At 32.6% G+C, this 21,575-nt stretch overlaps 2 protein-coding genes across 2 annotated transcripts; one reads left to right on the top strand and one right to left on the bottom strand.

The window, feature by feature from the left end:
• Positions 1 to 3,083: 3,083 nt before the first annotated feature.
• Positions 3,084 to 6,365, bottom strand: LOC134709288 (mammalian ependymin-related protein 1-like). The gene is made up of 5 exons (XM_063569455.1): positions 6,185 to 6,365; positions 5,245 to 5,279; positions 4,579 to 4,713; positions 3,711 to 3,979; positions 3,084 to 3,183 (listed from the first exon to the last, which is right to left on the bottom strand). Exons 1-5 carry the CDS (start codon positions 6,249 to 6,251, stop codon positions 3,111 to 3,113), a joined length of 579 nt encoding a protein of 192 aa, XP_063425525.1. The 5' UTR covers positions 6,252 to 6,365; the 3' UTR covers positions 3,084 to 3,110.
• A 2,541-nt stretch (positions 6,366 to 8,906) lies between these two features.
• Positions 8,907 to 17,381, top strand: LOC134709289 (protein-glucosylgalactosylhydroxylysine glucosidase-like). Its single transcript, XM_063569456.1, has 11 exons — positions 8,907 to 9,140; positions 10,100 to 10,308; positions 11,055 to 11,256; positions 11,679 to 11,863; positions 12,106 to 12,329; positions 12,795 to 12,978; positions 13,656 to 13,865; positions 14,355 to 14,555; positions 15,202 to 15,302; positions 15,823 to 15,948; positions 16,657 to 17,381. Exons 1-11 carry the CDS (start codon positions 9,106 to 9,108, stop codon positions 17,005 to 17,007), a joined length of 2,028 nt encoding a protein of 675 aa, XP_063425526.1. The 5' UTR covers positions 8,907 to 9,105; the 3' UTR covers positions 17,008 to 17,381.
• Positions 17,382 to 21,575: the final 4,194 nt, after the last annotated feature.

The raw sequence follows: 21,575 nt of genomic DNA on the forward strand, positions 1-21,575 counted from the left end.
GAGCTAAGTGTCCAATTAAACATTAACAATGTTCTATTTGAATGTTCTGATATGGACTTCGACTTCAATCGTCTACTAATAAGAGCAGTCTAAGGTTGCCTTAAACATTTTGAGTTTTTCAAAGCACTATAGGGAGCGTGTAGATTGATATAAACTGTTCTGTACAATTTTCCCTTACATCAAACGGAAACTGATTTTATATAGTTAAACTACTGAATCAACAACACTGAAGTTTGTGGATTCGAATCCTGCGCATTCCAATTGTATGTGCGCTCAATTCCAATCTTAATTGACTAGGATTGCAATTTTTTCTAACGAAGATCAGTGAATCCACTCTGGCTTCCTTCATCAATAAAATATGCCAGTCCCAAAATAGAATAGTAGTGTTGAAAGTGGCGCTTAACACCAATAAATCAATCAAATATCAATTAAGTATTAAAAGCTGTACATTGATGGCATAATTATCATTCTAAAAATGTCATGGATTGTCTCAGATCGGTTAAAGAGATAATTCATGGAGTCTCCCTATTTAGGATGACATTTGTGCGAATATACCGAAAACCTCATCGTCTGCCTTCCTGGTATCTTAATTTCAAATTGATTCGAAAAAAAATATATATCAAAGTTAGTTAGGTACATTTGTGAAACCAAAAAAATAAAAACCAAATGAATGGTTAGTTAATATCAACAATTAGCCAGAAACATTTGTTGGTGTGCACATCTCATTTATTTTACACTTTCTGTTTTAAATGATTCCAACCTAAAGCCGAATTGAAACATTTGTCGGACGATCATCGTCAAACACTATGCAAGTATTGTGTAGTGTACACATGGTTCTGGTTTGAATCTAATTAACGATTGTCTTGAACCAGATTTGAGTTCACAAAAGTAACAATTTTAAGGTTTTTAATGTATTGTTTCAGTAGCTCTCTGGTATACGATTTCTCTCTAGTAGATATTTATCATTGTCTTGGCACAAAGGTAACAGTACTCGATCTGACAAACACTTAAATTCGCTACAGCTAGTAAATACGATGACCAAACGTACGTATAACTACCCCGATACTTTTATTAATGTCTAAATACATTGATATCAGTTGGGTTTACGGTTCGCAAGAAGTTCCTCTGTCTCACTCCTTTTCTGAGTAATTTAAGATTTCAACACGAGTAAATAGGGTTATAGCCTAAACACAAACTATATAACCTGGGGACTTAAGGATCTATTAAATAACAAACGTTATAATTACACCTCACAGACAACGCATTATTAAGTTGGTTTTAAAAAGTTGTTGAAAGTGTGAGGTTACCACCAGAATTGGGAAGTAATATACCGTCTCTCAGAGAAGCACACGTCTACGCACAAACACATTAAATCAGACAAGACCACATACTTATACAGGCAGATTTGGTAAGTAACTAAGGTTCCAACTGCCTCAATCAAAGTTTTACATTAAATGAATTTGTTATTCTTTTAGGTCCCTGTTGATCTCAAAGCTCCTCAAGTATACATGAATTTATAAAGTGTTGGAATTTTTTTTAGATATAAGAATATGTTGTATAAGTGCCAATGAGACAACTCTCCATCCAAGTCACAATGTGTATTAGTAAACCACTAAATGTCCAAGTACACAAATGTACGACCTTCTAGTTCTACACGAAGTCTTGGTTCACATCGAACAGCAAGCTATAAAGGTCCCCAAAATGACTATTGTATAGTGTAATACCATTCAAACAGGACAACTAGCGGTCTAGTTTAGATAAAACACGAAAAATGAGAAACCTTTATGAACCACACCAACAAACGACAACCACTGAACATCAGGTTGCATGGTTTTTTTTCAGTGCCCATGGTATTGTTAGTTCGTGTAATAAGTTTTAAAGACCACAGAAGTTTACTGATGTTCAAATCTCGTTAATCCTTAAAAAACAGATACAAGTCAAGTTAACAAACAAACAAAATACTAATGAAAAAATGGTGATTCGATATGGTATGCGTCTCTTGTCACAAATGTATCCCCCATTTTATGATTCCGTATTCCTGCTATATAAAGCATGTGATGGGCCTGTGTTGAGACTATTTAAATGCTGAACAGTATTTAAATTCAGACTACTAAGTATCTGTTAGTATCTGTGAAAGGATTAATACACCTCCAAAAAGCTAAAATAGTCATGCAGTTTATTTTTTGGGACTGTTGACAACACTTTTCTCCATAACGTTCAGAGCGCTAAAGTAAACATGTGCATGAATTCTGTAACGAAAACACATAGACAATATAGGCTGGGGAGAAGGAACATGTTACTATACTATAATAATAAAAGAGTATCGTAGTCGCTGTCATTGTCTTTCTTATAAATATTGTTTTATATTGCAAAAGCATTCATGTTCCATGCAATAAATGAAGCTGCGGAACTGCATCTATTATGGTTTTGGGAGATTTTTTTTATAACGTGCGAATGACATAAAAGGGGAAAATATGGATATATTGTCTGCACAGAGATATCTTAAAGACCGTTAGGGTACGTTTCCATAGCTTCAACTTATCCAAAGTGCAAGATTATTTGTCCTATTTCACTTCAGAGATGATTATCTCTATATAGTGGTGCGAAAGGATCAATTGAACAAGAGTTTTGTTTGTTTTGGGAATTTTTCTTTTGGTGTTATTTACTCGAAAAATAGTCTTTTCATTAAAAATCCCATTAGTATATTCTCTTCTTGTATGGAAGACGTTGTGATTTACAACAATAAAATATACATTTGTCACTAGTTTTTTTTCTGGCAACGGAATAACTGTTGTCAAAATAACGGCAATATAAGTAAATAGTTTTCATCGGTGTGTTTTTTTTTTTTTGTCCTTCATGATACCATACACGCATGAAAAAAGAGACAATTTTGAGTTGAGAAAAATACATTGTATTCATAAATTGATTTTAGATTTCAGCCTTTTGAATGATTTGTGCTTAGATCATTTTCAATACGTTATGTGTAGTCTTGCCCAACGTTTAATACTTATAAAATCCATCAACAGCTGCTCAAAAGTTTATGTGTTAAAACTGTTGACAAAAATACAATGGAGGTAAGGTAATTATATTTTAAATGTTTTATTGTTAAATTATTCCATCGAGCACTCTGAAGGTGGAATGAAAACATTTGGATCTGTAATTCCAACGTTGATGTCAAAGAATCTGTAATAAAAGAAAGAAATATAAGTTAAATTTATTGATATTTAGTAAACGAAAATTCAGTAAAATACCTCAGAAAATGTAATGACTCCTAACAGTTTCTTTTGTTTCTATTGGGTACTGGAGTAAAAGAGTGCAATCTTGAATTATTTTTTTTTTGAAAAAGTGGGAAGTGAGAAAAATCCCCCCACCCCCCCCAAAAAAACGGATTTGGAAAATGAACATCCCCGTGCCACTACACGAGAGCTGCTATTCAAAGCTCAATGTTAATGATTACACGGATGCATATGAAAAATAGTTAGTAAATCGTCTTCGTTACATGCAAATAGACTCATCAAAGATACCAGGATTCAAATATTGTACGCCAGACGCGGGTTTCTAGACTCATCAGTGAAGCTCAAATAAAAAAGTGTTGAAAACCAAATAAAGTACGAAGTTGAAGAGCAAATCATATAAATGAATATTTTATTAAGTTTGTAAATTTAATACGTTTATCTAAACATCTAGCAAATAATTGTTTAAGCACTTACGTTGTTGTGATCAAGCTGGACTCTTGTGAGTAGAAAGCATATTCAATTGGAACACAGTCTGGTGATGATACCATTCCGTAGAATTTGTCGTTTCCGTCGGTAAGAGACCAGTTTTCGACAACAAGAGATTCGCCTGGTACACCAGCGGCACCAATGGTGGCAGATCCGTCAAATTGGGCATTTGGGGGTACTCCGTATGGTCTGAATGGTCTGAGTAGACTGGTTACATTACATTTTCTTGTTTTCAAGTTCAATCTGTATTCTTTTCCCTGTATATGAAAAAATACTACTTTAATTCTATGTTATGGGGGAAGATTGGTGCAAAAAATGAAAGAACACTTGAGTCTATGGCGCTTTTCTAGAGTTACCTTCATCAGTAACTCTCAAGCCAAGAATGTATTTATAAAAAGCAAAACAAACGAACAGCTTTGTAACCAAAAAGCATCTAAAAAATAACCAAATCCATAAGTAACTTAAAGGTTAACTTAGGATCTATCGAGGGATTCTTCAATTAGGGATAATTTTACTTCCCAAGCGATTTTGTAGTAAAGTGGTACTTATTGTTTAACTTATAGCAGTTCCAACTAATAATATGCTGTCTCTGGATTTCAAAAGTCTATATACTGTGATCATATTAAGGTTCAGACTGTTTCATTCATCTTTGTTGACTTATTTGGTCGAGCTGGTAATTTTGCGATTTATTGACACGACTTGGATATTTACAATTAACGTTTCCTTACTTGAACACAAGTTTGGTTCTTTATATATATTTTGACTACGCTAGTGATTAGTAATAGAGCCTGTTTATCTATTATTTCTCAACTATTTCTATTACTTTTTAAAAGAAATAAACAGAATAAACACTTACAATGTTATGGAGATAAAGAACGTCATAATATTCCCTGTCTTGACCAAATTGAACTTCCTCAATTTCTCTGGCTCTTCTGTTAGTTTCGTCGTAGCTCAGTTTAGCCAATTCTCCGAACGATTTTGCTCTGTCGGCCTACAAAAATACATTGAAGTGTTAATAGCTTCTTGATCAACACAACACTTATGCTAAATGGATAACTAAATATCACGGGGTTTTTTTCTCCTTTTTACTTAATAAACACAATATAACCAAACAGTGTTGCCTATTGAAAGACCCAGCTAGAAGATATCGTAATCTTCATGTCAGTGCAGAACTACGTTTTGAATAAATGTTCAATTTGATGCGACTGTCATATATGTGAGAGGTTTGGCGCTGTTAAACCAGGTTCACTCTACATTTGAAAATGCATATACCAAGTAAGGAATATGACAGTCGTTGTCCATTCATTTGATGTGTTTTGTCATTTGATTTTGCCATTTGACTAAGGACTTAACGATTAAATTTTCCTGGGAGTTCAGTATTTGTGTGATCTACTGAAAATCCTCAGGGTAAATAGTATTTTTTTCATAATGATTTTCGTGGTGATCGTTTTTTACGCAATGTTTCTATTTAAAGGGGATTGATTGAATTTGAAGGAAAATATATATGTAGTGTATTACTTACTCTCAAGAACCTTCCTTCCCATTGCTTTGGAGATTCTGAAATGCAAGAATATTTTCAAAATGTTTAATTGATGTTTACATTTGATGAGACGACTGCGGATAATAAGTCGTAAATATTTATTATGCTGGATGAAATTGAAACCGAATTATATAATGCCCATTTTTTTTTATTTGTGCATACTAATAGTGCGAATAATCAGATTGACGAATATGTCTGTGAGGGAATTACCTCACAATGAACAATTCAAGTTTTCACGTATATTTTAAAGATACTACTAATAATTAAGTAGATGTTCTTCTTCTTATGGTATCCAGTTATCCATCAGATTTTTGATGATTACTATAAACGTTCGCCAATATTACACACATAGTTGTAGCATTAAACTCGAATTGAACGAAAGCAAAAATGAAAACGAACAGCAACGAAGAGAGAAAAAGAAAAATCGGAAGATGTAACGTTATTATAATGATTATTATTCATGATTACTAGTATTTATTATTATTTATAACAGTTTATCTCGATATTCGCTCTATTTATTATCTTTTACAAAGTTATCTGACAAAATTTACGTTGATTAAATATACCGGATTTTATACCCAATGACAAGAAAATGAAGTGATAATCAACAGTTCTATGAAAATAATCTCATAATGGTACGTATTCTTCATAAATATATGCGAAATTTTTAATATAATATCCTACTCTCCGTCTCTCTCTGCTCACCAAAATACCAAATTATGGCTTGCTCAATTAGTTTAAACCTGTACTCATTAAATGTTTATCGGCCGACCACTTTATTTATCCAATTTTGATGTAACTAAGCTAACTATTACCTTGGTACAGTTCGAATACATCTTACAAATATAGAAACGATATGATATATATTTCAAAATTAAAATGATTTTAAATGAATATTTGTTTAAGTAATTTGCTAACTTACCACAAGGACGTGGAACCTGAGCATATACGACGACCAAACAGCAGAGAGCGAGGAGTAGAAGTTTCATGATGGCGATGGATTTGTACAAACTCGGTCAACCTGGATTCTACCTTATATATGACCCGGGTATCCCTCTTATCTTATCTCTAAACGTCTTATGAAACGTTATAAGACACATGAATACCCCGGGTTTTACTGTAAAAGTTGATTCACATTTTACTGTGTTATGTATCGTACGATCAACTAAAAAAGCGATGATTTTGCATTTCCCAGGACTTCCATGATATTACATAACTCAACCTTGATAAAAAAAAATATGACCTTTGGTCAATATAATGAGCTTGAAAAAAACATTAAGGGTTCAGTATATTGTAACACAGCATCAGGTGTTTGTATTTTTCTCTTATTGTAACAAATTAAGTCCTTTTGCGTTCTTTGTGTGCATGTCCAATTTAGGTTCAGGTTGTTCTTTGTTTGTTTTTTTTTACTGCCGTATTTGCTTTTCTTTAATTGTTCTTTTCGTAAATACAATTGGTTTTCTTTTGGGTGCTTTCGCATTTGTCATGTCGGCCGGCCTTTTATAGCTAACTCAGTATACGGTATTGGTTTTGCTCATTGATAAAGACAATACGAATACATAAAGTATTCATTTTCGTTTGCTGAATATTTGTGTCGATTGCAATCATAACACATCTCTAATGTTCGATTTTGAACGAGTTTCGATCGTTATAATTACTTGTTGAATTTTTAATCAGATGATAAAACCTTAATTAAAATTTGTCAACTCAGTGTGATTTTTCTAATTCTTTTAAAGTCAAAACTCAACCTTGATAAAGATTGGTTAGTTTGGTGTGCACGTGTTTTTAATATCGGAAGTCAAAACTGGATTCAGTCTACACAAACTTATATTAGGTGCTGCTGTCGGAAGATTTGGGCTTTGCTAATTGTTGAAGGCCGTAGGGTGACCTATAGTTGTTAATGTCTGTATCATTTTTTCTCTTGTGGAGAGTTGTCGCATAAGCAATCATACCACTTATTATTTTTTATATTGGTACTTAAGGCCAACATTGCTTACAGCAAATTCATCTAACATTGAGAGCAATCCTACGTAAAGAATCAAACAATGAGTCACCAGTGATCTAGAAGGTATTTTTGAAACAATACAAATTCAAATAGCGGTTTTGCTTGCTATTCATGTAATTTAAATAGTTGGGTTCTTCATTACGTCTAATGATATAACTTTCTTTTTTTTTTGGGGGGGGGGGGGGGGCGTTTATTTTTGATATCCTGCTTTTGGTTATTTATTTTTGATTCTATTTTAGAAATGTGTTAATCATATTCAGATCTTTAGTAAATTCATCATCGGATCCACACTATAACATGAGGGATGGATTGCTATTTTAAAACTATTTTGAAGTTCAAAATTTAAAGTCTTGTTAGTCTTCTATCGATAAAATACTATCTTAGGTACATGTATCCTCAAATGTTTATACTTAGATTTACTTAGTATCTGTGATATTTATACAAACATTCTATCAAATGACCGATTGTGTATAATCCCTTATTGATTGCATGTAAATTCAAATGGAAAAGGTAGAATATGGTGTATTAGTTCATAACCTAAAATAAAATCCCTAGTTGAACCTCACAAAGCCCTAAACATATGAGCAGTGCGTCATCTTAAAGTCCCATAGAAGCCTTCAACACCAAATGTGACTGGGATACACCCAACTTTGTCTTATTCCAACCGCCTCAAAACATTTGACAAAGTGATGCGTCCGTTTAGTATCTGATTATTCGCAGCCGCGTTTTGGGATAATAATGTTCGTATGTGACCTGTTGCACGGCAACTTTTTGTTGTTCCTATCAATGTTTCCATTTTTCCGTAAGTGGAGGTCTAAATTTCCCGTCTCGGATCGTTGCATTCCACCATGACGAAACTGACCTAATAATGAAGTATACTATAGTATTATATGTTAGAATACAAGGTGAAAACCTCTTGCGTCCAATTCGAAAAATGTCCCTCTTCCGACAATATGTTACTGAACAATTATGCATCCTATGCATCTTAACGGACGCCTACTTTATCAAGGGTTTTATTGCCTGATGGCAAATTAATTGGTTGATTTTTGGTTTGTAACCTATAAATTTGGCAATACATAAGACAAAAGGAGAGCTCAAAACTTTAAACTTTGACAGACTGCAAAAAGTAGGAAAATGACTACTATCAGTCCTCGTTTTGTAAGGAAGCAAGTAATGCTGATAACAGTATTTATAACATATCAGTGACTTTGGTGCTGACAACAAAATTATAGAATATACAATTGTTTATTGCTGGATATAGGAAGTTGTGGTGTGAGTGCCAATGAGACAACTCTCCATCCAAATAATAATTAATAAACGTAAACCATCATAGGTCAATGTACGGCCTTCAACACGGAGCCTTGGCTCACACCGAACAACAAGCTTTAAAGGGCTCCAAAATTACTAGTGTAAAACCATTCAAACGAGAAAACCAACGGTCTAGTCTGTATAAAAAATGAGAAACGAGAAACACGTATAAATTAGGTAGAAACGAGTAACAACTGAAGCAAAACTTCAACGAAAAAACAATTAGAAATTCTGTCAAAATTTCTTTCTTTCTAAACATCGAGGAAATAATTTTATCTTTAAAACATTTGTGTTTTCTATTCTATATATGTATTCTTTCGTTTTAGGCGAGCATTCTATTTATTCTATTTGCTACAATTGCCCTAGCGGCTCTCCGCAGTAGGGTTGCCGTCAGCTTTAGAACAACTAATGTAGTTCCTACGAGAATATTACAAAGACCCACGTTTCGTGGTCCTAATGAAAAGATCTGGTTAAATCATGCCAATGAACATTATAGCATTTATACAGATCTCACCGAACCTCGGCGGTTGATGCTTGAAAGTCTTACAGTGTTTTCGACTTCTTTGTAAGTTTTATTTTATACGCAAACAGACATGACAACATTTTTAACTTTATATATATAAAGTGTATATGTAGATACTCAATACTAACGTTATAGTATTCATTATATATAAACATTTATTAAAACAATCTCGTTTTGAATATGTGCTCATAGACATATATTCTGGAAGTATAATTCCTGTTGCAGACATTTTACACAAAGTTTTTCACTGTTAAACTTCCAAAATTTCTACCAAGCTCAAATGTGTCCTGTTTTTTAATCTTTTTTTACAACTTTATTAATAATTGTTACACTTATATATAATCTAATATTCTTTACAGTGCATGTCAATTCGCGAATTTAAAAAAAAAAAAAAAAAAAGATTTCTTAAATTTTTCCTGCATTATAAATTTAATAACTAATTCAGAACTGCAGTAGTGTTTTTCTTTCGTGGTAGTTTGCTCCAAAAGAAATAATTGGTTCGAAACAGAAACGGGTCAAACAAAATGTTAAAATGAGCAGGATTTAAAATTTTGCAGTAAATGCAACTTCTATTGTGAAATTTGGCAAGTATATCTGGTGGAAGACTTTAACTATTTAATTAGTTATCAAATGTACCAGGATTATAACTTAGTACGCCAGATGCGCGTTTCGTCTACATAAGACTCATCAGTGATGCTCAAATCAAAATATTTATAAAGCCAAACAAGTACAAAGTTGAAGAGCATTGAGGATCCAAAATTCCAAAAACTGGTGCCAAATACGGCTAAGGTAATCTATACCTGGGATAAGAAAATCATAAGTTTTACATGTAACAATGTTTTCTGTGGTGTATTTATTGTCATTATCTTTGTTTATTTATTAGTATGTAGTGTTTTATGAGATTTGTTTTCTTGTCATGGTACTGCCTGTTTCTTTTCGAATAGTGTTTATTTTTATTGTCTAATTGGCAGTTCTTCATTTCAATATTTATCTATCAACAGGTTTCCTGAGAATGACAGAATTCGACCAACACTTGGTAACGGCCATATTGCAACAGTTGTCTATACAGATACAATCTACATGAATGGTCTCTACAATGGCTTACGTGTATTCAGTCACCGCGCAAGGATACCATCAACATGTGCGATTGAAGTTGTTTCCACTACGACCCGCATAACAAAATCGTCTTACTCATTGGATATAGAAAAAGGTGCGTATCCGAGCCGAGAAAAATAATCCCTATTCTTTTTTTCGCATATCACAAGAGAGGTAACAGATTGGAAATTTATTTATTTATTGGTATCGATCGAGCTCTTGTTAATATCTCAAACTTAACAATTGAAATGATATCAAGTCATTTTTAATAATCGACTCATTGGAGGATAAAATGCCTAGGAGTCAACAGCCCGATACGAAACATTTTTTTAAGAAAGCCTATGATATTTTGACAAAACGAACTTTTTTTTAGATTAGACCGTTGGTTTTCCCGTTTGAATGGTTTCACATTAGTAATTTTTTGGGGCTTTTTATACCTTGCTGTTCGGTGTGAGCAAATGTTCCGTGTTGAAGGCCGTACATAGACCTATAATGGTTTACTTTTATAAATTGTTTCTTGGATGCAGAGTTGTCTTATTGGCACTCATACCACATATTCCAATATCGATTGAGAAAATTTTGCAGCAATCCTCCTTGACTTATGAGTGTATTTCAGACGACGCATGTGCCATATATAGTATCCCCTTTTTAAAAACTGTTGATAGAAAAGAAAGGGATGGGAGTGGATTTATTCTATTTAATATTAAAAAGATAGTTTCTAGCTAAGCACACTGTTTATAAACTAGGCATTTGGTCGCTCTGAGAGGAAATTGCTTTGAAATTTCAAATAGAAAGTTTGGGTACATTTTCTTTTTCTCTTTACACTCGTACATATTAAATAGAAGTTTGCTTTTGTTATAGGAATGTTCATAGAAGTTCGTTCAGGTCCTGGTTTTAACATAGAAATAAAACGATATGCTCACAGATCTATAAAGCAGCTCATGGTAACAGAGATGACAGTTGAGAATTGTTGCCTTGGCGATTTCAAAGTTGACCTTGAGATGAACTATGGCAATGACTCCGAGGATATTACCTTGAGGAGTGATATAGAGAGTGGTGTCAGGTATTTTTATGTTAACCCTTTTAACCCTTTTGTGGCCAGTATGTAATTTTCGGGGAATAGAAATTTGTTTCAACTTGTTTTTGTGTGTCCGCATACTAATCTCGTTAGCTTATAATGCTTATAGAAATAAAAAGGCTATAAAGAGTTGTCAATTCTCAAGAGACTATGCAAAAGCTGCCTAAACACCAATATCTTTCAATGTTTTACATGCAGTAAGATTCTAAGATTCTACTAACCGCAACCTTTGACAAGGAACCTGATTTTGAACCGACACAAAATAAACATAATGGGATAAACATTTTCTCGTTCTCGTTCTCGTTAAATAATGCTACACCATAAAATTTTAATTATTGAAAAAAACCAAAAACCTTAATATTGTGCTGATATAGAACTGTCTGTTTTTGTTATATTTTCTTTTCTAGGCACACATATGGTAAAACCAAAGTTTTGGAAGACGGATCAGTAGGTGGGCTGCAAGTTTACATGATATCTACAGACCTACCTCCAAATGGAACGGTTGTTGTAAAAAAAGGACAAAAGTCTTCTTATCTATTTTTGACTTCCATTGACACTGAAAAGGGCCCAGCGCTGAATGCGTTCAATAGAGGTAACCTTTCTTAATAAGCAATTTTCTAAAAACATATTGTGTTTTTTTTCTGCATGTAAATATATGTTGATTTGAAAAAAATTCTACTTTGGAGATAATAAAATTTACACTCGTAACTAGTTTTCTACACTTTAAGACAAAATCAGATTAATACGTTACGTGGACTTCATCTAGGTTTCCGATCACTTCTCTATTAAACCCTCCTATTGTATTTGTTCGTGTTTCGTCTCGTAAATTCCTAGGTGTTTCTGAGTACTTTAATGGTGTACTAGAAGACCAACATATCAAAGCGTGGAGAAACATTTGGGCCAACGGAAGAGTGGACATAATTGGTGATCCAGAGACGGCCAAAGTAACTTATGCTGCATACTACTATATTATTAGTTCTATCCCAATTACTAACGATAGCGACTTGTCATTTGTCGGCCTTTCACCAGGAGACCTTGCCCATGGGTCTTATTATAAGGCAAGTTTTATTAGTTCAAACAATGAAAACATGTTATAAATTTCATGCGTCCGAATCTCTTTTCTGGTTTTGCCTTTATCAGGAACGCTCAAAGCCGAATATGTGAAAATCAAGAATGCATAGGAACCTAGACAGTTGAGGAGATACATACTAGAAACCAAAAAGGACATAAAAGATATCATTGAGCTCTATATATCAATTTTATTTGGACAATCAGTAAATAAAATAGACTTGAGCCTTTGAAAGTTCGCTGTCTGATTGTTCTCAAAAAATGTGCACGAATAACCTTTGAGATGTGCATAAATAAGTTGGTATTGTTAATTGCACAATTAGTTTTCAAAAACTCCTAGAGTAATAAGTTGTATATTTTTTATCATTTGACTTGAATATTTACACACACACACACACAATGCTGTACTTAAGCGACCTATGACTTTCAACTTTCTTTTTTTATTCTATTTTAAGGATTACCAAGGACATGTCTTTTGGGACCAAGAAACTTGGATGTACCCTCCTATACAAGTACTACACTCAGATTTTGGTAAAACATTGCTTAAATCTAGAATACGCACTCTTGATTCTGCTAAACAATTAGCTAAGCAAAAAGGGTACAAAGGTGCTATGTATCCATGGGAAAGTGCATATACAGGTAAATATTTTTATATAAAACATTTCATTTTCAATTTTTACACCTATTTACAAGAAAACTGTCAAAGATACTGGGAATATAAACGGTACTATTATGGATTTTTGTATTTATTGTTTTAAAAGTAATGATTTGCTCACACTTACGGAGCACCTAAGACCAGCCTGCATTTTTCGTAGGTTTCGTGTTTGTTTGTTTGTTGGTCTTTCTCTTTTTGAGCCATATTGTCAGTACTTTTTTTACTTGCAAGTTTGAATGTCCATTTAGTATATTTCGACCCTCTTTTATGAACGACTGTAAAAGCATTAGAACAAAGGCAGTGCAATAGTAAAAAAATTATCATATCAAATAACGTGATCTTAAAAAAAGCAACAATATATATGAAGTTTCAATTCACAAATACCTTTACATCCACAAATGAGAACAACTTTTTGCCTGAACTTGAAGTAAAATAATCGCAGAAAATGCTTCTATCTTTATCTATTTTTGTTAGATTGAGCATTACACTAACCGATCGTCTGGATGGGGGTTCTTTATCTATTCATTACCTATATTTTGCACTATTTTTAATTTCGTTTGTCCTTTATTTTACTTTTGTCCATAAGATTCAATTCTTTAGTCCTTATTCAGACTTCGCTTTTCTGTATCAATGTTATTTTAACATAAATGTTTTCTTATAGGGTTTGAAACATCCCCGTCAGATGAAACAGCAGACTATGAACATCACATTACAGGAGACATATCTCAGGCTTTCTATTTCTATCTGACAATGACCAATGATACAGATTTTATGACGACAGGAAGAGGAGCTGAAGTCATAAGCAGTATAGCTGACTTCTGGGCATCACGAGTAACTCTAGATAAAGATACTGGACTCTACCATATAAATGGTACTATTATGGTCTTATGTATTTATTGTTTCAAAAGTATATCCAAATCAACATTATGCGAAATTTTAAACTTTGAATGTTAATTGTAAAAATGAGATATTTAAGAGAAAGTATACAACTACACACGTGATTCACAAACATTGATAATCTTACTGACCAAAAGAATATATGATGCATTTAGATATTTACAATTATCTCGTAGTATCACGGCAGAAATTTGAAAACCGTCTTTATTATGGAAATATCGTACCGGTACTTCTCAATGTAAATGAATAGACATGGCTATAAGAATTATCTAAGTAGAAAGAATTAAAAAAAGAATCAAGTTCATTTTCATTTTTTCATTTTATCAATCGAAAATGCATCCAACAGCTTTGTTGGTTGGAATATTGCAAGAAACACAACTACACTTTCATGAGTCACAAATGTATGGTCAATTTAAAACTTAACCATACATGCAAAACCATTGTTGGCTGTCCTCTTTTGTAGGTGTAATGCCACCAGACGAGTATCACTGGCCTGTTAATGATTCTGTGTACACAAATTATGTAGCTAAAATAAGTTTAGAGGCGCCATACAAAATTCCATCTACACAACCAACAGCAGGCTATCAAAATATTGCTGACAATTTGTTCATTCCATTTAACAATACAGGACAGTGGCACCCAGAATATGACAGCTATACAGAAGGTATAAGTTTTGAGTGTATAGCGGCAAAATTATATAAGATATAAATTAAATGCCGAGTGTAATTTTAAAATTGTATTGTTTTGTATACTGAAACACTTAAGTCAATGCCTCTGCTGGTAGACTGTTAGCCCTCAAGGTAATTACCAGCCCAGTATCTAGTACTACATTACTCGCATCATAATACGGATGTTATGTTATTAATTTCTGTTCAAAATTTTGGAAATACTTTTAAATTAAGGAATGTATATCTCCCTCGTACAAAGCTTTGATTCTTTGCTCGGCTTTAACTATACTTTTTTTATCTTTAATTATTTACAGCTCTTTTTAAGCTTTGGATTTTCAAATATTTTGATCAAGAGCATCACTGAAGTGACATTTTTTTGTCGAAATGCGCATCTGGTGCAGAAAAATTGGTACCGTTTATACTATTGTAGCAATTATTCATTTTTTGAAGGGCCAATATCTCCTTTCCTTGCATGATTGAACAAATGATTTCCACAGGATTTTTCTATTTTACACTATTTCCCACATAACTTATTTGTCAACCTAGCCATATTTATCTAATTTCATGGAACCTAGCGAATACTGCTGAAAATCTGTCCTCAGCATCCCTCTATTTTTTATATTTCTGTTATGTAAATTGTAGATGTTGTTGTGAAACAAGCAGATGTCATATTGTTGGGATACCCTTTAATGATGAATATATCAAAAGAAGTAAGAAGGAACGATCTTCTCCAATACGAAAGGGTAAAAGAGTATTCTTGAATACTAGTATGCACAATACAATCAACATATATTTTAGTATTAGTTATACAATTTTTTTTTAATTGACTTCAAAATTAAATTTGTTATTTTCATTTTTTTAAGAAACATGCATTCGGGTAGGTTGCTGGTATGTTTAACTTTTACAAACAATAATACAAAACAAATAACGACATATTTACGTAAATATACATTGAGGTGTTGCGAACTATACAGTTAAAGAGCCTGCTTTCCGCATTAGAGCTGTTTATAAATATGTTATGAACTTCTTATGAATGAAAAAAAAACAAATTGCAAATGCACGCTGATCTGTGTCCACACTTTACAGTTTTTCCAATATGTATTATTTTCAATTTCTAGACTTAAAGTTTGGTTTTATTAAGTAGGACTTTAACATATTTTCATCCTCAACTAAATCATTTTAAGAAACAGATTATCATAATGTTATAAATAATCATGATGATAGTGTGTGTATTCAGTAGACAAACAATTTTAATCTGTCAAGGTTACACCTGGAGGACCAGCGATGACTTGGGGTATGTTTGCTATCGGATGGCTGGAACTTAATCAGTTGGATAAGGCAAATGCCTTATTTGCTAGACAATTCGACAATGTTAGAGAACCATTTTATGTAAGTGTAACAGAGATGGTTTGATATAAATAGTTCAAGTTCAAGAGAAGATTAGAGTCAGTGGAAGTGGATCTGGTTTTGGATGAAAAAACTTCCAAGGTCAAAAAGTAAAATCAGTTTCTGAAAAAATACTAAAAAGGTCAAAAATTAAATTAGAATAAATTGTGGAAGAAAAATTACAAAGCTGAAAAATGAGATCATGGAAGAAAACCTTAGTATTAAGTTTAAAAATTATATCAATTTTGGAAGAAAAAAACAACCAAGGTCAAACATGAAAGATTCAGGATTTCAACAAGATGAATCATGGACAAACTGCTCATCACTTTCGAAACATATGAGTTTGCAAACCCTTCGTTTGGGTCATCAAATAAGCAAATTGTTAGTGTTTTTATTAAAGTTAATGCGCCTTTTCTTTTATAATTTTTTAATTTCATTTTGCCATGTATTTTGCCATCCTACAATTTATATCATTACTTTTTTTTTAGAAACATACTTTTTAATTCCATAAATACATTTATTAACGCATGAAAGAAGTACAAACTTTTTTACAGAAAAAAAGCAGAACTACTGACTTAGTTCATATGGACTGTTTCTGTATATCTAATTATTTCTATACACCTTATTTGGTAATTTGTCTTTGATAACAATTTATATATTAAATTTATATCTATTATAATTTTTATGATCTTTGTCCTTGCCTTTTTTAAGACGTGGTCAGAGAATGCCCATGGTCCTGGTGCACACAATTTCATCACTGGAATGGGAGGTTATCTACAATCTGTCCTGTTTGGATATGGTGGAATCAGGGTATATGATGATAAATTGACCGTGAATGGTGCGCTGCCTTTGACCGCCACTTATATGAAAATCGTAGGCATCGATTATTTAGGAGGAAGTTTGAACTTACTTTTTTCCAAATCATCATTGTATATCACATTGACAAAGGAAGCGATGACGACTTTAAAATCTGAAGATGAATCGACGGGTTATAGTATTCCGTTGACACTTGGAATTCCATTAACATATAAGCTTACCAAAATTTCTATAAGCCCAGCTTAGAATTTAATTCGTTTATATACTTGTATATTGTAATTGTTTTACGAAAGAAACAGACAAAAATGTCGATATCATTTTTTTCTTATGTTTCTTTTTAAATAAAGGCAACAGTAGTATACCGCTGTTCGAAAGTCACAAATCGATTTAGAGAAAACAAATACGGTTAAAAACTAACTTTATGAGTTTGACTGTCCCTTTGGTATCTTTCGTCCCATTTTTATTTTTACAAACCAACACTGAGGGAAACACGTCAAACATAAGAGGGAAACAACAAAACAACAAGAAAGACTAAAGTGCAACAAAAACACGAACGACAATGCAACACATTCAGAAACGAACATAATATAACAATAGCAAATACAACGAGCTAGGGCTACTTTCACTCGATATTCAAATCATATAGGAGCCATTTTAAATAAAAGTACTTAAATTTACGTTAAAACAGCCCATGTTTTTATCATAATATGGCTCATTTCCAATTTAATCAACAAATTATCAAAGCTTAAAAGTAGCCTCAATCTGTAATTTTTTTTAAAAGGACAAAAATTGCATCGTTAACCTTAACCAAATTATGTTGGAGTAAACTATGTATTGTTTTACTTATACAAATTAATAAATTCATTTTGGTTAGCGACGTTTTTCGGAGGAAATTTTGACAAAAACATATAAAAATTTGCTTTTTTGTATCCAAAATCCTTCAGAAACAACATGTAGCACTGTAGGCCTATATCATTTAAGCTTTATGGAAATATATATTTAATTGATTTTGATCCTTGTAGCGTGAAAACCACCGGAGAGATTTGTCCTTCCTAATAAATAATAAATGAATGCATAGACTGGAACACACTGTGTTGCAAATAATGCAATCCTTTGTTATTGTTCTCCACAGAATAAACTTCATTTCACCATTCATCAAGTCTCAATATTTACATCATTACATCAATTTTAGGGGAAAATATACCGGCAACTTTTTGATTTTGTTAAAATGATAATAAGGCGTCGAGTTACGTGTATACATAGCCGCTACCTATCTTGTTACAATTTCTTAATGTGTTCATTTATGAAATAGTTAATTAGGTCTTTCCACCTTTCCGTGGAAAGACCTATTGTATTTGTTCTGATTATTAGGTCTTTCCACCTTTCCGTGGAAAGACCTATTGAATTTGTTCTGATTATTAGGTCTTTCCACTTTTCCGTGGAAAGACCTATTGAATTTGTTCTGATTATTAGGTCTTTCCACCTTTCCGTGGAAAGACCTATTGAATTTGTTCTGATTATTATTTTTTTTTTTTTTTTTTTCTTCCGCCTAAATTTTTTTCTTGCGTAGTATTGATGTTTCAAAAGATGTCGCTTAGATATTTGGAATATGATGTCGTATAGTTTATACGCTTTAAAAATTTACAACTGCGTAACAAAATACTTTACGTTGTAAGAGTTATCTCCCCAAACACTGTTATTCTTGTGGCCACTACTCCTTCGCAACCGTAAAAGAATACGACAAATTTATTTTACCAAATTGCTCGTTACGTCTTCAGGATTAGAATATTCCTTTGGACTGAAGCTATCCGGAGACTCCATATGAGAGTTATTCCCCCTTATGCATTTGATATAAGTGATATGTGTTTCTTACTGGTAAACCATCAGTGATATAGGCCTAGGGTCTTTAGATTTGAGGTCCTTGGTCCAAAAAAATGAAAATAAGGTCAAGGTCAAAGGTCAAGGTCATATTCTAAATTTTGATTTTGGCTTATTTTCTCTTATTTTCAACAACCGTGAAAGATATCGACAAATTCCTTTTACTAAATTGTGAGTTGCGACATGTTGTAACTTATAAATTTTGGTTGGAAGGGTGCGTAAACAATAAATGAGAGTTTTCGCCCATCTTATATTTAAAATCATGCCTATAATGATATAACTCATTAACCATACATATTACAGACCTAGGGTCTTTTTGTTTGAGGTCCTTGGTTGGTGACCTTGAAAGTGAGGTCAAGGTCAAAGGTTAATAGGACGTTCTAGATTTTGACCTTTGCTTTAAATTCATATTTATTCATTATAAAGTTATAGGAACTGACATTTTAGATTGATTTTTAATATTTTGATAATAAATTAGATCTTTACTTGTGGAAAGACCTTCAATTGTTCTTTGAACAATTGGTTTTTAATTAGGTCTTTCCACCTTTCCGTGGAAAGACCTATTGTATTTGTTCTGATTATTATTAGGTCTTTCCACTTTTCCGTGGAAAGACCTATTGTATTTGTTCTGATTATTATTTTTTTTTTTTTTTTCTTCCGCCTAAATTTTTTTCTTGCGTAGTATTGATGTTTCAAAAGATGTCGCTTAGATATTTGGAATATGATGTTGTATAGTTTATACGCTTTAAAAATTTACAACTGCGTAACAAAATACTTTACGTTGTAAGAGTTATCTCCCCAAACACTGTTTTTCTTGTGGCCACTACTCCTTCGCAACCGTAAAAGATTACGACAAATTTATTTTACCAAATTGCTCGTTACATCTTCAGGATTAGGATATTCGTTTGGACCGAAGCTATCCAGAGACTCCATATGAGAGTTATTTCCCCTTATGCATTTGATATAAGTGATATGCGTTTCTTACTGGTAAACCATCAGTGATATAGGCCTAGGGTCTTTAGATTTGAGGTCCTTGGTCCATAAAAATGAAAATAAGGTCAAGGTCAAAGGTCAAGGTCATATTCAAAATTTTGATTTTGGCTTATTTTCTCTTATTTTCAACAACCGTGAAAGATACTGACAAATTCTTTTTACTAAATTGTGAGTTGCGACATGTTGTAACTTATAAATTTTGGTTGGAAGGGTGCGTAAACAATAAATGAGAGTTTTCGCCCATCTTATATTTAAAATCATGCCTATAGTGATATAACTCATTAACCATACATATTACAGACCTAGAGTCTTTTTGTTTGAGGTCCTTTGTTGGTGACCTTGAAATTGAGGTCAAGGTCAAAGGTTAATAGGACGTTCTAGATTTTGAACTTTGCTTTAAATTCATATTTATACATTATAAAGTCATAGGAACTGACATTTTAGATTGATTTTTAATATTTTGATAATAAAATAGATCTTTACTTGTGGAAAGACCTTCAATTGTTCTTTGAACAATTGGTTTTTAATTATTCTTTTTTTTTTTTTTTTTCTTCCGCCTAATTTTTTTTCTTGCGTAGTATTGAGGTTTCAAAAGATGTCGCTTCGATATTTGAAATATGATATCATATAGTTTTTACGCTTTAAAAATTCACAACGACAAAATAAAATACTTTACGTTGTAAGAGTTATCTCCCCTAACACTGTTTTTCTTGTGGCCACTACTCCTTCGCAACCGTAAAAGATTACGACAAATTTATTTTACCAAATTGCTCGTTACATCTTCAGGATTAGAATATTCATTTGGACAGAAGCTTTACGGAGACTCCATATGAGAGTTATTCCCCCTTTTTCATTTGATTCAAGTGATATGCATTTTCAACTGGTAAACCATAAGTGATAGAGACCTAGGGTCTTCAGATTTGAGGTCCTTGGTCCAAAAAAATGAAAATAAGGTCAAGGTCAAAGGTCAAGGTCATATTCTAAATTTTGATTTTGGCTTATTTTCACTTATTTTCAAATACCTTATGACATATCGTCGAATAATTGTTCATAAATTGTTAGTTACAACATGTCCTTACTTGTATATTTTAGTTGAAACGGTGCCCACACAATAAATGGGTGTTTTTGCCCATCTTAAATTTAGAATTACGCGTAAAGTTATATTACTCATTAACCAAACATATTTAAGACCTAGGGTCTTTTGATTTAAGGTCCTTGGTTTGTGACCTTGAAATTGAGGTCAAGGTCATAGGTTAATAGGACGTTCTAGATTTTGACCTTCGCTTTAAATTCATATTAACACATCATAAAGCCATAGGAACTGACATTTCAAACTGATTTTTCATATTTCAATAATCAAAATAGATCTTAACTAGTGGAAAGACCTTCAATTGTTCTCTGAACAATTGGTTTTTAATTATTATTATTTTTTTTTTTTTTTTCTTCCGCCTAAATTTTTTTCTTGCGTAATATTGATGTTTCAAAAAATGTCGCTTAGAAATTTGGAATATGATGTCGTATAGTTTATACGCTTTAAAATTTTACAACTGCGTAACAAAATACTTTACGTTGTAAGAGTTATCTCCCCAAACACTGTTTTTCTTGTGGCCACTACTCCTTCGCAACCGTAAAAAAGTACGACAAATTTATTTTATCAAATCGCTCGTTACTTCCTCAGGATTAGGATATTCATTTGGACCGAAGCCGTATAGAGATTCCATATGAGAGTTATTCCCCCTTTTGTATTTGAAATTTTGAAAAGTATTCTAAACTGGAAAACCATAAGTGATAGGGACCAAGGGTCTTTTGATTTGAGATCCTTGGTCCAAAAAAATGAAATTTAGGTCAAGGTCAAAGGTCAAGGTCGTATTTTAAATTTTTATTTGTCTTTGATTTCCCTATAACTTTAGAATTGTTATAGATACAGAAAATTTAGATAGTGA

The sequence above is a fragment of the Mytilus trossulus genome, chromosome 3 (genome assembly GCF_036588685.1).
Source record: "Mytilus trossulus isolate FHL-02 chromosome 3, PNRI_Mtr1.1.1.hap1, whole genome shotgun sequence".
NCBI lineage: Eukaryota > Metazoa > Mollusca > Bivalvia > Mytilida > Mytilidae > Mytilus > Mytilus trossulus.